We start from the raw sequence: 18,679 nt of genomic DNA on the forward strand, positions 1-18,679 counted from the left end.
CCAATAATGGCAGACAGGAATCAAGGAGCTGGCTGAAGTTCAGGAAGTAGTGCAGCTGGGCATAAAGCCAATTGACGCTCAAAACTCTCAAAACGCCCAAAACGCGACGCTGATGGATTTGGATGGATCACCATAAACAGCAACGCAACTTTGACGCTTCAAAGAGATTGTAAAACAAATCCATGTTAATGAGTGGTTTAACTTAGTCCACATTTTCTAAAGAGAAATGATCGTTTTATGTATGAAGAAGAACAGATTGAATTTATGTTTTTATTTATGTTTTTATTCCATTAATGGAAGTCTATGGGTAAGTCACTGCACCGGAAACATGTTAAAATACACTATAAAGCAAAGCCAGATTTAAACATGATATGTGCAAGAATATGAGAAAGAGAGAAGGAAAACTAGAAGTTCATCCTCCTAGAAAAGTAGTCCATCCATTAAAATGACATTTCAGACAACCTTATACCTCAGATTATTCCATCCCCCCTTATCCATATCCTTCTATTGTAAGACATATTTTTTTCCATTTATTTTTTTATAATTATTATTTGTGACAGATTTTGATATTTTAGAGATTTCACAATTTCTATTAAATGGAAATAAGTGAAAGATTTGAACTAAGTTATGTTCTTGGCACATTCAAATAGCAAATCAAAGGTACTTTAATTAAGAGGCTGCATCAGTAATAATCACCTCTGTAAGAAAGAAACAGTAATATTATTCATCTTGTATTGTTATCTTTCATTTAAGAAGGGAGAGGGAAAAAATGTAATTCACAGTTACTGCTCCAATTATCCTCTCGTGATAGGAGCTGTGCTGATGACCTCATGATTGACAGAATTATCACATAATAGAGCACATTAATTTCACCGCGTAGAGTGTTTAACACGCCACGTCCCGATAAGCTCAAACCACCGGCAACCGGTCGTACAACCTCCAAACTCTCATCCGCAAAATACCATTGACTTCATTTAACACGGACCTTGTGCTGATTGTTATCGCAGGAGAGGGTGATATTCAGGAAGAGGTGGGCGAGTCTGAGGCCCAGCCAGCAGGAGAGAGATTTCTCTTTTGCGTGAGATGGAGAGAGTTTGGACAAACAGCGGGACCGACGGCCTCAATCACAGTTTATCCTGCTTCACATTAAGCTGACTTGTCAACATGTGGTTGTGAGAAGAATGGCATTTACTGAGAGGGAAGCCCACCGCTGGCTTCCAGAATAATCCACCGACCCTCAGTGAGCGAATCGTGGGCTGCTGAAAGCTCACGTCAGCTCAGACACTAGTATTGTCTGCAGGAAATGGATTTATGTGGTGAGTTTGTTGTCACTTGTGTCTTAAAACAAAGCAGAAGGGATGAAAAACGTTGAAAGAAAGTAACGGCAAAAAAAATCATACACGTGTTATACTTCAGTTTCTACAATTTAAAGTTGCACTCAGTCTTCTTTATGTTGTAGTCTATCAATAGATCTATCTGTCTGTCTGTCTGTCTGTCTGTCTGTCTATCTATCTATCTATCTATCTATCTATCTATCTATCTATCTATCTATCTATCTAATTTTATTCTTTCTGATTTATCTATCTACTGCATTTTGTTCTTTCTAATAACTCATTAATTCTATCTATCTATCTATCTATCTATCTATCTATCTATCTATCTATCTATCTATCTATCTATCTATCTATCTATCTATCTATCTATCTATCTATCTATCTGTCTGTCTCTATATATATATTGTTCTTTGTAATTGATCTATCTATATTTTGTTCTTTCTAATTTTAATCTTTCTAATTGTTCATTCATTCGTTCCTTCTACCTATCTATTGTCTGTCTGTCTGTCTACCGTTTGTTCTGTCTGTATGTCTGTCTGTCTGTTTGCCTGACTGAACCATAATTTTTACATTTTTGTTTACATTATTTTATAAAATTATTGAGAAAGAACTTCAATTAGGAAGAACTGTGCATACTTTTAACCTGGAAATCACTTGTAAAAGTTATCTGATTTTTAAAAAGTTAATTGAATATCTCGGTTGTTTCTCCTTGACAACAAAACACTTAAATGGAGAGAAATGCCAGATGCCATTATTCTCACATAGACTTAGTTGACTCTGCAGCTTATTCTAGATCTGCCCAATTAGACAGGAAGAGATCGTCTGACTGGCATGTAAAGTGATCTAAAATAGATGATTTCAATAATGAGATCAGCTTGAAAAAAACGTAAACTATGGCATGTCAATCGCAGAAAAAAAGAAAGAAAAAATTCAGTGGGATTGGGTGTAGATTTTGTCAATGAAACATAACTGAGAGCTCAGAAAGAGAAACTCCCGAACAACAAATTTTCCCTGACTTTGTGATTTTACAACTTTACGATTCTTCATAATAAGTGTACTTCTCTTATAATCTTGCTCATCTTTTAACAACACTCTGTGTTCCTGGCAGAGGAATATAATATCGATTGCCAAAGCCTTCCTCAAGAGAACGCGCACCACCCGTGTAGCGCCGTGATGTGGGAGGCTCTCGCTGCCCCGGATCTGTCTCATGTAGTTTAGCAGAGCACTGTAGACAAATAAATGCAATACAGACCACTGCAAATACCCAGGGAAGTAAACAGAAGACAGCGTTAATCTAATTGTATTAGGAGCTGCAGTGTCGGTTTAAAGCTTCCAGTGCAATCTATTCTATTTGATTCCATCGCTGAGAAGCAGCCCTGAAGAGAAGGCCCTCCGCTGTCTTGTTTGTTAAGGCTGTTTTATTAGAGAGCTTTTCCATTTACTGTCCCAGGTGAAGCACTGAGTGCATCTTTATTGCTATTTAATCATGTGCGCTGATAATCTGAGGGAGTATTTTTCATTTCAAAGGAGACAGAGAATAAAACGTTCTCTCTTTAAAACTGTACACAACAGAGCGATTATGGGCACCCGTGCCACATTCCTTCCCACAGATCAGATCTCTTTAATAGCTCAGAACTTTCTGATAGACAGCAGTGAGATTCACTGAGAGCAATGGTGACGCTTCAGCTTCTCTGATGCTTCTCATGAGGAAGAAAAAAACCCCCGAAAAATCTTCTCTATGAACTCACACATTTCTTATTAAATGATCTGTGCTGCTATTCACATTCATTTTACTGCTCTCATACTGTTTTTCAACAATTGTCTCATTTGTGTCTATTTTGATTTATTTTATGGTTCCCTAACAAAAAAAGAAGTTTATTCAAGTGTGATACCCACCCACTATGCCATAGTGACAAATGCCCATTCTGTGTGAAGTCCTTGCGCACACTAAGAAGCAAGCAATCTCGCCCCAGGAGTGGAGAGGTCAAGGTCATAAAACCTGACAAATGTATGTGGAGAGGACCATCCTGCTGCATTACAAATATTAAGAAGGGAAACACCCAAAATTAAGGCCGTAGAGGCTGCCATACTCCTTGTAGAATGGGCCCGTACAGCCATAGGTGAAGGCTGTCCGGCCGCTTCATAAGCCAATGATATAGCCTCGACTATCCATTTGCTCATCACCTGTTTAGATGCAGGGCATCCTCTCTTGAGTGACCCAAAGCAGACAAACAATTGCTCAGACTTACGCCACAGGGCAGCTCTGTGAACGTAAGCATCCAAAGTCCGAACTGGACATAACAGGTTAAGTTGTTCCTGATCTGGGGTATTAAAAGGTGGAGGATAAAAGGCCTGCAGCACTATTGGGCCCCCAACATTAACTGGGACCTTAGGGATATCTTAGGAATATTCTTAGGAATATTTTAGGATTACCTTAGGAACCCGGTTTTGGGTAGAGAAATGCTTTCACCATACCAGGTGCAAATTCCAGGCATGAAGGAGCAAACGACAGGGAATGCAAATCTCCAATTCACTTGATAGAAGAAATAGCAAGGAGATATAAAGTTTTTAAAGTGAGGAATTTTTCTGAAACCTCTTCAATGGGCTCGAAGGCAGCCAAAGGCAGACCCTCAAATACAATGGCCAAGTCCCAAGCCGGTGCTCTAGAGTGCAGTGCAGGTCTCAACCTCAATGTAGCACGGATAAAGCGAGTAATTAGAGGATCTCTCCCAATAGAAGTACCCCCCAGAGGGGTGTGGTAGGCCGATATAGCCACCACGTAAACCTTTAAGGTGAAAGGATATCATCTGGCAGAGAAACTGTCTTGCAAGAACTCAAGAACTGAACCAACAGGGCAGTTAACAGGATCTAAGTGACGTTCACCACACCTGGTGAAGAATAATTTCCATTTCAATGCATAAGTCTTCTCGTGGAAGGAGCTCTGGATTGGAAAATGTTCTCAACGACCTCAGTCGAGAGACCATATTCTATGAGCCAGGCCCCCTCAGAGGTTCCACAACTCCGGCCGAGGGTGAAATATCGTGCCCCCTACCTGGGACAGCAGGTCCCCCCTGAGTGGAATCTCCATGGGAGAGCTGTCCAGAAGAGACACTAAGTCCGAGAACCAAACTTGGGTCGGCCAGTAAAGGGCTACAAGTAGCAGACGAGCCCCTTCCCGGCGAACCCTCTTCAGAACCCCCGGAAGCATAGATATCAGGGGAAATGCGTACAGGTGCAGCCTCAGCCACAGCTGCATCATCGCACCCAGCTCCTCTCGGTCTAAGGGAAAAGCACATGGGACAATGGGTTGAATCTGATGAAACGAAAAGGTCTACTTGAGCTTGACCGAACTTCTGCCACCTTGGTTAGAAGTCTCCACTCCCCGGGCCTCAGCCCCTGTCTCGACAGGATATCCGCTCCCACATTCTGACGCCCCGGAATATTTACTGCCCTGAGTGACAGCAATTTCCCCTGGGCCCATAGGAGGATCTGATGGGCATGCTTGCAAAGGGGACTTGACCTCAGACCCCCCTGATGGTTGATATAGGAGACCACCGATGTGTTATCTGTGCGGACCAACACATGATAGCCTCTCAGGTCTGGCAGGAAATATTTGAGGGCTCGAAATACTGCCATCATCTCCATCCGATTTATGTGCCAGGAACGTTGATGGTCCTGTGGAAGACCTTGCACCGAGCGGCCACTCATGACCTCCCCCCATCCCGTGAGGGAAGCATCCGTCAAAAACGTGACACATTGACAAGAAGCCCCTAGCACTGGGCCCTGGCACATGACCAAGGCACGAAGGTATGATCCGTGATCTTGCGGAAGGGATTTTCCCTCGGAGAAAACCCCTTGGTCCTGAGCCACCACCACAGGGGTCTCATGTACAGAAGGCCAAAAGTAATTGCGTTGGACGCAGCTGCCATGAGACCTAAGAGTCTCTGAAACTGTTTTACAGTGAGTGACTTGCCTAGTTTCACATTCTTTGCGGCTGTGAGAATCGCAGAAATACGTGCAGGAGACAGACGTGCCTGCATTGTGGTCGAATCCCAAATTACACCTAGAGGTCCCCTAAAAGTGGTCCCCTAAGCAGGGAGGAGCACACACTTTTTGGTGTTGAGCCGCAACCCCAAACTCTTTATGTGGGACAGAATGACATCTCGACATAGCCGAACTGCCAACTGCTCTGACTGAGCTAAAATCAACCAATCGTCGATGTAATTTAATATGTGAGTGCCCTGGAGTCTCAAAGGAGCCAGAGCTGCATTCACACATTTTGTAAAGGTGCGGGGTGATAAACCTAGACCAAATGGAAGAACCCGATACTGGTATGCTTTGCCCCCGAAAGCAAACCTCAGGAACTTCCTGTGATGAGGATGGATAGATACATGGATGTACGCACCTTTTAAATCTATTGTGACAAACCAGTCCTCGGACTGAATCTGTGATACAATCTGTTTGAGTGTAAGCATTCTGAACTTGAGTTTCTGAACTCTGCTGTTTAAATAGCGCAGATCTAGAATAGGACGCAACCCTCCATCCTTCTTTGGAACAATGAAGTAACGGCTGTAAAACCCTAACTCTCTGCTGGGAGGAGAAACACTTTCTAGAGCTCCTTTTTGAAGAAGTGTCAGTACTTCCTGCTCCATAACCAGAGCCTGCTGTGAGTCCACTACTGTTGGGAGGATCCCCTGAAATCTGGGCGGACGAGAACCGAACCCTTTTCTATTATGTGCAGGACCCATATAGAAATATTTGGCAGAAGTTTTCACGCTCCCAGGAATTCCGATAAGGGAACCAGTCTCTCAAGACTGGCCTCTTGATTTGATTGAACAATCATTTCGGTGCCCTGAAGTGGCAAACCGGCAGGGAACAACCGAAGTGGCAGCGCTGCGACTCTCCTTGGAGAATTGCCCCCGGAGGGCGCCAAGGAGGGACGGTTCCCCGAAATTGGACTTCTTCTTAGTTCAAGCTCTCTTAGTGATGACAGTCCTCAGATACTGTCTACCTCTAACAGGCTTGGAATGCGACCGCCACTCAGGAACCCAGGATTGAGGAGGCGCCCGCACGGGGACGCTCTGCTTTTGCTGGGATTTATGTGCGGAGCTCGTAGATGGACGAGACTGCTCAGGCTTTATGTTACGAGCAGCCTCGGGGACACTGGACCGGCGAGGAAGAAACCTCTGAAACGCAGCCGCTTGCTTTTTGTTTTCTTGAAACCTATCGACAACACAATTTATAGCGTCGCCGAACAGACTTGTAGGTGAAAGCGGTAATTCCTGAAGAACAGTCCAATCTTTGTCTTTAATATCTGACAGATTTAACCATAAATGATGCTCCGTGGCCACCAGGGCTGCCATAGAATGGCCCACAGGATTTGGCCGTCTCCTTGGTGGCCTGGAGAGGTAGATCTGTTGTGCGACGCAATTCTCGAATTGCATGACCACTAACTTCCTCACAATTGTCCATGTCCATCAGCAGGTCAGCCTGGTATGCTTGGAGAATTGACATTGTATGTAAGCATGCCACGGCCTGACCTGCTGCCAAATACGCTTTACCCACCAACAATTATGTATTTTTTTAAAGGCTTGGTGGGTAACGTCGGGGCATTCAGAGATGACGATGACTCGGGGAGAGGTAGCTCACAAGCGTCTCTTCCGCACAAGGCATCGACAGGTAATCATAGTGATCAATCCCTTGAATTTTACTATAATTACTTGTCTATGGATTATGCACTTTGAAAGACATTGTTCATCTAAAAGACTCTTTCTAGATTCAACATCAACATCATCAGCTGGCCATTCAATATTTAACTTAGCAACAGCACAAGATAAAACCTCCATAAGCTCCTCATCAGCAGGGTGAGAGCTAGAAAAAACTCAAAATTTCGCTTATCAACGACATCCAGTTCCTCAGAACTGGATAGCCGCAACATTGGTGCCTCAACCTGGGAAGGAGAAACCGCAACGCGGGCTCCTTCCTGGGCAGAGACACCAGATCCAGCAGGTAAGGGCTGAGAAAGGGCGGGGCCCGTCTCAAACCCCGCTACTAGATCCATCTGCGAACCCCAAGATGCGGCAGCAGCAGGACCCGCACCTTGGGGAACGCAAACTGAACCGTCCTCCTCAAAGAACGCCCAGTTACAGTTGCAGTACAAATGAAAAACGTAGTTGTAAACTAGTTGTGTTACTACTGTTACACTTAAAGTATACCTAAAAGTATACTTCACTAAAAAGTCAATTTAGTCCCAAATAGTATTTAAAAAGTATGATTAGTACATTTATATTAGTATACTACTTACTACGTAAAGTATACTTTAAAAATATACTTGAAGTGAACAGTGAACAAAAATGACCTAGTAAATAAAGTAAAATGAACTTGAAGTATAATTAGTTTTTGTGAGACAAAGCCGATGCATCAATGAAGCAGCAGAGAACTTTTCCTCTGTCATATTGTCTCACTTGACATTCTGTACTAATGGATCACATGTAAATATGCTCACTGACAATTACAAATCTGCTGTAACTTATAGATATTTTCATTTCAAGGACTTCCTGCTGATTTCAAAGGTTGGTGTATGTCCACACTGAGATCATAAATAAGCTGCAAATGTTTGATAAAAAATGCCATAAAGCTATTCAGATAGCCGTCTTTGGTTTATCAAAGGACAAGTGAACTACAGTAGAAGATTCATGGGTGTTGATGTGGACGCAGCTCAATATTTGCATTTTGGAATATTTTATTGGTTAACACTCAATCACTTTCACAACAGTGTGACAGTTCAAGAGCAGAAGAGTCAATGAGGAGCAACTTACCAACACCACGCGCCCACCGTCGCACAATTAAACATTCTGCCTTTCTCTGAGTCCTCATTTCATTTCTTCTTCTGCTCTTGCATCTGCTCGTGTGTAAAGTGCGTAATTTTCTTCAGACAAACATGAAATTGAATAGGAGACACTTAAAACTCAGTCAACATCTTTTTGTTTGCGCAGAGAGAGTGATTTTCCATGAGCAAACTTTCTCCATTTGTTTGTAAACCAAACCACCTTTCTTCTTAATTCTGCAAAATTATAGCCTACAATTCTTTCTGAAAACCTCACCAGCTTGTCATGCTGAAACCAAATATACTGATTGATCTAATATCATACTACACATAATTGTATTGCACATGATCTAAAAAATTTTTTTATGGATTTTTATCTCATTTCAACTTAAATTAAATTAAACTGACTTAAATTATGAGTTAAATCTTGTATAACTTAAAAAAGTTGAAAATTGCTACTTATATTGATGAGTTAAAGCAATGTAAATATAAGTATTTACATTATATGACATGACATTTTAAAACGTATTATTGTTCACAAATTATCAATTAAATCCACATCTCATCTGCTCAAATTCTGCACATTTTCAGCCTGCACATTCCTTGGTAACAATTTACAATAAGGTTTCATTAGTTAACTACTTAGACGAGTTAAAATGAAGAATGAACAATACTTCTAGAGCATTTATTAATCTTATTTAATGTTCATTTCAGCATACATCATTAAAATCAAATGTTGTATTTGTGAACAAACATGAACAAACAATTAACGATTGTATTTTTCTTAACTAACATTAACAAAGATTAATAAATAGGCTACTCTAACATTGCTAATTTATGTTAGTTAATACATTAAAAATAAGACCTTATTGTAAAGTGTTACCCAGTTCTTTTTAATGGATGTAAGAGCAAAAGTCTTTAATGAAAACTACATTTCTTTCAAATAGCCACTGAATTGATATGGCTATAGCCTAATTTCATTGTTTGGCTTTTTTATTTTCCCATGTATTGAATTCTAATCAACACAGTGTTGCATTATAACTTAAGTTCGCTTAGTATGATTGACCTATACAGTTGTGTCAGCTGTTAATCTCCTGGTCCTCATCATTCGGCTCATAAAGGGTTAACTGCTGCAGTAAACTGCTGCGCGCTCCCGTGCGAGCGTCCCATTGGCTGCGCGGCGGCGGCGCGCGCCGTTAATCAGCTGCACGAGCGGCTGAGCTCATCTCCTCGCACGCGTTATAGAGATGGCATTGCCACACACAGCAGGGCAACACAACACAACACACCAGGAGCATCCACACAGCAAACATCCCATCAGCTTTAGACATTGATTCTGACAGCAGCACCTGACCTGCGCAGCATCAGCACCAGAAGAAGAAGAAGCTGATCACTGAAAGCAGTAGCACATCATCATCAGAACAGTAGGAGGCGAGCAGATCACATCATGCACTGGACTTTCCTCGCGTACATACTTAGATCTGTTTCCTAAACCACACGCACTGGGAATGGACAGCTATCTCTGATCTCAATCAGTAGAGCTTTTTCAGGACACACCGGACTGATAAAAAAAAAGTTCTCGGTTATTTATAACGCACGCATTCCTTCACACTTGAAGGAAAGTGTTGCACGTGCGTTTTCATTTCTGTTAACGCCTGTAGCTGTACATTCAACTACTAAAACTAAAAGGCATATGCGTTTTAAAGTTGAAATAATATCAGGATATACTTTGATTTAAGATTTTAGAAGTTAGTGTGTCACTTTATGGTAAGTTTCCTAAACTGACAACGGACCCTATTTATTTGTCAGAATTTACATATAGAGACAGTCAGAACTTTCATTTATCGGTGGATATGGTTAAATGATGAAGTTTTAAGGAAGTTCACTTTTAAAACATTCGGAGCGCTTGAAACTTTTACGCGTAAAAGCGCACAGGACGCGCAAAGAAGGCGGCAGTCTACCATCATCATCATCAACAACATCATCACCAACCCTGTAAAAGCAACGGTTCTCTCTTCTGAAAGCAGAAAACAAGACGTAGAATGGCTGATGAGCTTGTTTCCATCACTAATGGGATTGTGCTGCTGTGATTTGTCGGACCGGAGGGAAGGTTGATCCACACACACTCGGTTGGTGCAGCATCGCGGTGCGCGCTCGGGGATGATCAGGATCTTCCCGGATTTCAGTGTTCAGGTGACGGCGGCGGCGGCTGCAGGTCCGGGAGCCGGTGGAGGGATGCCGGCTGCGTCCAGAGTCCCGGGAGCTACTAACGGGAATCCACAAAACGTCCAAGGCTTGACGCCTTACCAACAAAGGTATGCTGGCTGAACGCAAAACATGTTTTTGTTTTCCCTCTTCACATTTAGGTGACATTCATACCATTCATGTCATATTTGTTGCGTTGCACCGTAATCAGGTTTATATATAAAGCAATACTATTTCCCTGGAGGTTGCTACAAGTCTAAACTTTGACTAACACCTCAATTTCAGTGCGATTTAGAGTTTGCTTCACAAATCAACACACGATGTAAAGACTGTAAAGTTTTGCCACGTGTCAAATTCCAAAACAGAAACACACGAGATGCAAAGAAACGCCATATTATACGTTTTAATCAATATAAATAAGACGTTTAATGTTTATCTTAACCATATGTTCATATTAAACATTCAAGGTGACTGTGATCTTTGTAAAAGTGCCACAAAAACTCACTTCAGCACAAATTATTGCAAAATACAAATTATGCAAAATCAATGCATAAATCTTATATCAATCTGATCATGATAGTTTTAAGTAGATTAGAAAACAGCTCCAGTAGGCTATATTTTCAAAACTTTACGCACCAGTGCCAAGAAAACACCACTAAACCACAGAATTTGTATAAATTCTGATTTATACAAATATAAATTAAGTCAGGCGTAATATGGTTTTTGCCATTCATTTTTTCCTCACTTTAAAATACACACTAATTTTCATCATCTATAAAGCCAAGCGGAAGACTGGCATTGATGGATGTGAATGTTCTGAATGTTAGTATATCAGCAGAATCAACTGATACACTTCCATACACTGTCACGTTCAATTAAACAGTCTGTTTAGAGCACAACACAATGAACAGGACATTAAATGGGGCGGCTGTCAGCTCATGACCTTGACAGGTCACAGGTTCTAATGCACATCAGAAAAAAAGGCCTTTATTAATGTCAAGACGGAATCACTTAGAAAAACTAAATAATATACTGAATGTGCATTAGTGCAAAAAAATAGCCTACTTCAACCATGATTTTTTTTTCTGAGGACCTAACACTGGCATATCTCTTAAAATCTTTATTAAAATCAAACAAATGAGTATTTTATTTTTCATTCTCAATGCTTTGACAATTTCAAAATAATTCAGTCTCAAATTAATTTAAACCTCAACTTGGCATTTGAGTTGATTTTGACAGCTGTCAATCATATCATTCCACATGTAGGCTATATAAAAAATATATTAAGGCAAACATCAAGCGATTAAAAGCTTTCCTTCCGCAAATCTTTTCGCTGGTGCATCAGAAACAACCTGTGTATTCCCAATAAACTCCAACTATTTCCAACTACAACTGAGTGGCGTTGTTGCGCCGGCAGGAGAGGGAGATGAGAGGGAGAGAGAAGCAGGAAAAAGCAGGAAAATGCGGACAAACATAAAAGGGAAAAGCGGCTGTGTTCGAGAGGCACATCGTCATGTAAATGCCCGTCTCGTGCGCTGATTCCTGCTCTCGTTTAACCCGCGAGGACAGCCGCCGGATCTCACGAGCGTCCCCGGGTTTCCTCTCACTTTATTGGCATGCCTTTGGATCTCAGCGTCGGCTGGTCTCGCTCCCGTCTGAACGCGTCTTAACGCACGGAGACACGGGCACGAGCGCTCCGGTACCACCGATGGCGTTGTTTAAATGCTCCCGGTTCCGCTGTCAGCTGTTCGTCGCGTGAATTCTGGAGGAAAAAAGTGTAATTAATAATTGCAGGAAGATGGCGCCCACCAAGCCCAGCATTCAGCAAGACCCTTCCAGAAGAGAACGGTAAACGCTCGGTTTGTTGTGTGTCTGTGGAAACGCGTGCGCTGACGGGCATTTTGGACTGAGATGGGAAACTTTGCCCTTTCCGCAGGAGTGTGTGTGTGTGTGTGTGTGTGTGTGTGTGTGTGTGTGTGTGAGGGGTTGGGTAACAGGTATACACGCTGACAGAAGCAGCGAGTGTGTGTTTATTATCTTGTGTGTGTGAGAGAGTGAGTGTGTGTTTGGGTGGACAGAGGACATGACCGTTGAATATGTTCAGCGTGTCTCGCGCTGCTGGCAGGTTTCGCGGGAAATTTGCGAACATTTCGAACATGTTGCAGCGTTGTATCCGCTCTGCGTTTGTTTTCGCGGTATTAGGCCAATCCGAGTAAAACACACTGTTTACTGCTGTGAAATAGTGTGCATCAGGCTGCTGTTTGAGGAAGTTTCGATGGAGATTGATGTGGGTTTGAGTCCTGTATTACATCAGGAAATCTGCAGGTTGAACATGACAGTCGAAGTTGATCACAAGACAAAGACAAGTTAAATGTGTGTTAGAATTGAGTAGGTGAAATGCTTTTCATTGGATTGGTGTTTACATTACATAACAGGTGCATGGTTGCTATCCCAATTAGTTTGATCTATAGATTTGACATTGTGATATATGAATATATAACAGGGTGCATGTTAAAGACTGATGTTTTGTTGTGTCTTTTACTCTTGATCACAGTTGGTGCACTAAATTTATTTGTCAGATCTATAGATGTGCAAAGAAATAACCCACTAAAATGAATCCGTAGTTATTAAATTGCTGTCATCAAGCTGAATTTATGATAAAAACTATTGTGTACAACATGGTTAGAAGACAGCAATTCTAAAATGATTTGATCTATAGATTTGAAATTGTGTCTATTTTGATATGTGCATATTGCATAAAGCATCAAGTGGCGGTTTGAGGACTTTTACATGCAATCAGAATTAAGTGTGCATATTTATGTCATCATCTGCAATATTGAAAATAATATAAGAATCTGTTGCTCTATAGATCTGAAATGTTATTATGATTACTTTTATAGACTAGTTAGGTTGGTGCTTAAAGGCTGTTTTTTTATGGAGTATTGCATATGCATCTGTCTTGTGCTGTTCGATCACAGGTGTAAATCAATCTGCAGTTATGAAATGACTCTCGGGATCATATTAACTCTAGTCATGTTATTTTATTGAATTTTAAGCTTATTTATTGCATATGCATTAATATTTTGTGGCTGTCAGATTTTGCTGTAGAATATCCCTAGTTCTTCCTCATCCAAACAATAGGTGTTCAGGTATACATTTTTCTTTTTAGCTCTTGTGATTATGAAATTAGGCATCACCGATTCCCGCCGTACTGCGTGTGTGACTGCGTGCAGCTTACAGCTTGTTAAACTAATGTTAGATTGGATGCAATAATTCACCTGCAGTGTGTGTACAAAATATCAGCCGTAGAGCCAGTGACATTTAACAATGTAAACACGGCCCGTTTCATATACTGTAGCGTGCAACTCCACACGATTGTGTGCCTGACCGGACTACGAATGGTTATCATTTAGCAAGCTCGACTAAACTCTCATTGAGCTCGATTGTTTTATGATTCCCACTTCGGAACGCGCAGATCACACGAACGCACCTACGTCTAAATAGGCCACGACTTTAGAATTATATTCCACCCCCTGCCAGTCATGACAACAGGAGATGTTTATGCTAAGTCAGTCTGCAGTAATCTTTCTGGCGGGAGCGATTTGTGTGCCATTCCGAGCATATCACAGAGATAGGAATCTTGAAGATGGAATTAATTTTGAGGGAGGTGAAACTTCATAGCCAGTGCATGAGTGCTTCCTTTATCACCTGTTTCCGAACGGCATTCTGAAGGGCTAAATTGCACTCTGTGATTCGTTATGTGGCTCCACTTGAAAGTTGAACTGAATAACACTGGGGCTGAAATTCTAAGGGAAGGTTTGGGTTTTTTTTTTTTTTAATGCAGGGCTGTTTACTAGTGCCGGTTCCTGGTGTAGTAAGTGTTGGGAAGGGAGGGATTGTGCTCTTGGGCGAAGCAACTCTGAAGGAGTTGGACGAGAATTCACAGAGAGGGAGAGCGAGATTGGTTGGCGTGAATTTATACACAACACTAAACACAAAGTTGGCTTTGTGTCGAAGAAAGCAATGCCTCCCTCCCTCACTGTGAGCAAACAAAAGTGCTAAATTGTTCCATTTCCTCTCCTACGGTGCAGCAGTGGATCCATAGATTGAGACCGGAGCTGTGGCTCTGTAAAATGCTTGGGATTTATTTGGTGTTTCGTCTCTCTAAAGGGTTGTATATCAACAGGTCCATTACTAAGATGCTCTACGTGATGCATATCACTTCCATTTTAGGTTAAACATGTGAATGAATCAAAGTATAAGGGAAAGTGTACATCTTTGTCCTTTCTCGCCGTCGATTATTTTAAATAATCGGTAGTTTCTAACCTAAAATAGGCTCATAAGAGGTGCCTGCATAATGATTTTAACAACATTATCAAAATACACCATGTCGCACTGCAGAACATAGGTGTTTCATGTCAACTAAGCATAAAAAGTGATTTTCCACTTTGAAAAATTGGATTGTTTGTTATTTAAATCACATTTCGACTTGTAGCTGTTCATTATTTCAATCCTTTGATGTGTAATTATGAATATTAGCATCTCACTAAACGCTTAGGAGTGTCAGTGCATGGTGTTTGTGATTATTTCAAATTCACTAAGTGTGAGATATGGGTGAAACAAAGCGCCGGTGATATTCTCTGAATGCTGGAGAGGCAGACAGCCCAAGCTGAGCTATACCATCACACAAAGGACGGACCAATTCCACCCATTGATTCGCCGGCGTCGAACGCGGCATGGAATGGAGGCAAATAAGCAATTCTGATGTGTATTTATCACAATTAAGAGGGATTTCCAGCCTCCATCTGTGGCTGGTGTTGTGCCGTGATTACAGCGGCTCTCGCCAGCCGCCACTCGTCTCTGTTATTGTGAAGGTCAGAGCAGAGACACAGACATAAAGAAGATGCATCCCGCAAAGGTAATCGTGCAGTCTCTCGATGCATTACTGCACGGCTCATGGCGTGAGAGCCTTTGTGATGTATACATCTCTACATTTGAGCTGAGGTTTTTGCATGTGCCCATGTCCTTTTTGGACATATCAGTGAATTGGTTGATGGATCAGTCATCTTGCTCTGAATCACTAAATGACCTTTTTCTTTTTTGCCTTTGTATGTGTGTGTGTGTATAATAGAGATGTAGAGGTTCAAATTACTCACAGCTTTAGGGTCATGGTTTCCTTACGGTTCGGTATGTGCAATGTTCGGGAAATGGACTTCTGTCAGAAAAAAACAATGACAAATCTGAAAACAAAATAACAAACAACAAATCTTGAAACAAAATAAATAACAAATAAGAAAAAACAATGACAAATCTGTAAACAAAACAACAAATCAGAAAACACAATGTCAAATCTGTAAACAAAATAACAAACAAATCTGTAAACAAAATAACAAATCAGAAAACACAACGACAAATCTGAAAACAAAATAACAAATCAGAAAAAAACAACGACAAATATGAAAACAATAACAAATCAGAAAACACTGTCAAATCTGTAAACAAAATAACAAATCGGAAAACACTACAAATCTAAAAACAAAATAACAAATCGGAAAAAACAACGACAAATCTTAAAACAAAATAACAAATCAGAAAATACAACGACAAATCTGTAAACAAAATAACAAATCAGAAAACACAACAACAAATCTGAAAACAAAATAACAAATCAGAAAAAAAGGACAAATCTAGAAACAAAATAACAAATCAGAAAACACAATTACAAATATGAAAACAAATGATCAAGTCAGAACACACAACGACAAATTAGACAAAACGGAAAAGGTAGGTTTGTTGCGAATGGAGTACTGACCAATGATTGGATGAGACGTCTGTAAATCAAGACATGCAGAAAGTCGATTCGCATGTGTAAATATTAGCTGTATCGTCTACAATAATGATTTTTAAATGAGGCTGCGAGCTGACATTATCGAGTATGTCACTCACTTTGCAAAATTTCAAACATAAACACTATTAGAATGCAGTTATAATGCCCCTAAAATTTCAGATATAGGGGCAATGCCCTTGCATGAGCTTTTGTCTTATAATATGGTAGCCGATAGTTAAAGGAGAACTCCGGCGAACAATGAACCTTTGGTCTAATAAAACATCGGTACCTAGTCGACCGTTCTCTGAGATTTGTTTTCATGATAATTGAATGTAAAGAGTTTTATCTCTAAACTGTTTAGCGTGTAATGGTAGCAATGGGGGCATTGACTAAGTAAAAAGAAATCGTTAGTTTATACCACTAACAAGGCTCAAAATAGCCCCACACTAACACAGTAACATAATGAGGGTCCCTACATGCATAATGAAGCATTGAGAACTTTGTAAGTGTACAGACCGTTTAATAAGAAGATACTTTATAAAGACAGTCCACTTCCTGTATAGAGACAGGAGCCATCTTAGAAAATAGTCTCGATAAGTCGATCCCTGAACGCTGTTCATACAGTTCAGAAGTTCGCTGAACTTCATACAGTTCAGATCACTCAGCACGACATTCGTGGTTCGACTAGTCGAGACTGTTTTCCAAAGATGGCTCCTGTCTGTATACACGAAGTGAACTGTCTTTATAAAGTATCTTCTTATTAAACGGTCTGTACACTTACAAAGTTCTCAACTTACCGATGTTTTATTAGACCAAAGGTTCATTGTTTGCCAGAGTTCTCCTTTAAGTACACAAGCAAGAGTGCTGTTTTTTTTCCACATGTGATATTAATTTTATACAGATCAATAAACAAGAAGTTAATATTGTGAAATATATTTTGTCACTCGAGGGAGACTCGAACTAAAGTCTTTCGTGTTGAAAGCTAAATCTGATGTTCTTGATACATGCAACTCTCCCACTTTACCAGATCGAGTCTGACCAAACCAGATAGTGGTAAGAAGATTTTAATATGAAAAGCACTAAATTAACTTGTTAAATAGACAGCTCTAATATTTACACATGTACAGTCTGCTGTACTTTCTGCATGTCTTGATTGACAGATGTCTCGTCCAGTCACCGGTCAGTACTCCATTCGCCACATATACCTACCTGTTCCATTTTTGTCTGACTTGTTCATTTGTTTTCAGATTTGTCGTTGTGTTTTCTAATTTGTTATTTTCTTTTCAGAATTTTTATGGTGTTTTCTGACTTGTTAATTAATTTGTTTTTAGTCTTTCCATTGCGTTTGTTTTTTTTGGAATTGTGGTTTTTGCACTTCTCGGCCAAAAAAAAAAAAAAGAAAGAATCATTATTAAAGTTACAATAGCTATTCAGTCAAAAGCAACGAGTAGTCTTGTCTTTTGTTGTTTGATTAACATTAAAAACTCAGACAGCAGGAATATTTGGCTGCGGTCACTTTAAGACATAATTATCCAGTTAGTATACTGATAAAAATGCATTATCTTTCTGGACTGTTTACGTACACTTAAGACATAACTGACTGTTTGCTATCCATTGACACAAACATACATTAGGCTAACTCCGTCTGTCTGTTTTACCCAATGTAATTTTATGCACAATGTAATTTAATTTTATGTACGTATATGCATTTTCGGATTTGGGATAAATCGCGTTGGAGAACGGTACGGTTAGATGTTTTTTTTTTTGTAAATTATTATTATTATTTTTTTTTTGCAGAGAACTGTTACACCTTGTCGCTTATCTTTATTGGCAACTTTTGAAAGTCTGCAATTAAGAAAAAATGGGGTTACACTTTCTGCTACAAGTACAAGTACATTTTCTCCATTTTTTTTCTCCAGGAAAATATTTATTCAGCATATGTTAATGTGCCCCAAAAGCACTTAATGGGGTAAAGTTGGGTCACATTTGAACTAGGAATTAAATGACCAATGTTACAGGCTTTTCAGCAAAACTCAAACAGTAAATAATTGACAACTTTCTGACTTGAGGTATGTCAGTTGGTTTTTATTGTGTTCTTCACTTGTTTTCTTAAAGTGGTGAAAAATAAGATGAGATTCAATATTTTAGTGTGGGGGACAGAAATTGACTAAATTATTCCAATTTAAGACCATTTAAAACTAACTGGATGTGTAATTGTGACAACTAGCCCCGGTTACCCTCTATGACTTCTCCTCTATACATTAATGCAGATATTGAAGGCCTTTATATCTGAAAGGACTGTAGGCAGTACATACACGCCTTTTTACGCTAGAAAGAAGAGATCAGAGATGGTCGTGCTCTAGGCGGCTGAAGTGTTGCTCCTGAATGTCACAGGTTTTGTTATGGTTTGCGGCTGCGGTAAAACCCGAGCTCCCCTTCTATGCGTTTAATGTCCACAGTGGTTTTAAGACCTTCATTTAGTATCTG

General features: G+C 40.3%; 1 protein-coding gene across 5 annotated transcripts in view; it reads left to right on the forward strand.

The window, feature by feature from the left end:
* The first annotated feature begins 9,407 nt into the window (after positions 1 to 9,407).
* npas3 (neuronal PAS domain protein 3) overlaps positions 9,408 to 18,679 on the forward strand; it is a 385,360-nt gene continuing 376,088 nt past the window's right edge. For 3 of the 5 annotated variants that reach the window (XM_089120156.1, XM_089120157.1, XM_089120158.1), the window contains exon 1: positions 9,408 to 10,475. In XM_089120156.1, the coding sequence (XP_088976282.1) occupies positions 10,321 to 10,475 (155 nt within the window). In that variant the 5' untranslated portion in view covers positions 9,408 to 10,320. Of the gene's footprint in view, positions 10,476 to 11,080; positions 12,214 to 18,679 lie in introns of those variants that run through there. The other 2 variants (XM_089120159.1, XM_089120160.1) reach the window with 1 other exon arrangement.

The sequence above is a fragment of the Pimephales promelas genome, chromosome 15 (genome assembly GCF_988280905.1).
Source record: "Pimephales promelas chromosome 15, fPimPro1.hap1.1, whole genome shotgun sequence".
NCBI lineage: Eukaryota > Metazoa > Chordata > Actinopteri > Cypriniformes > Leuciscidae > Pimephales > Pimephales promelas.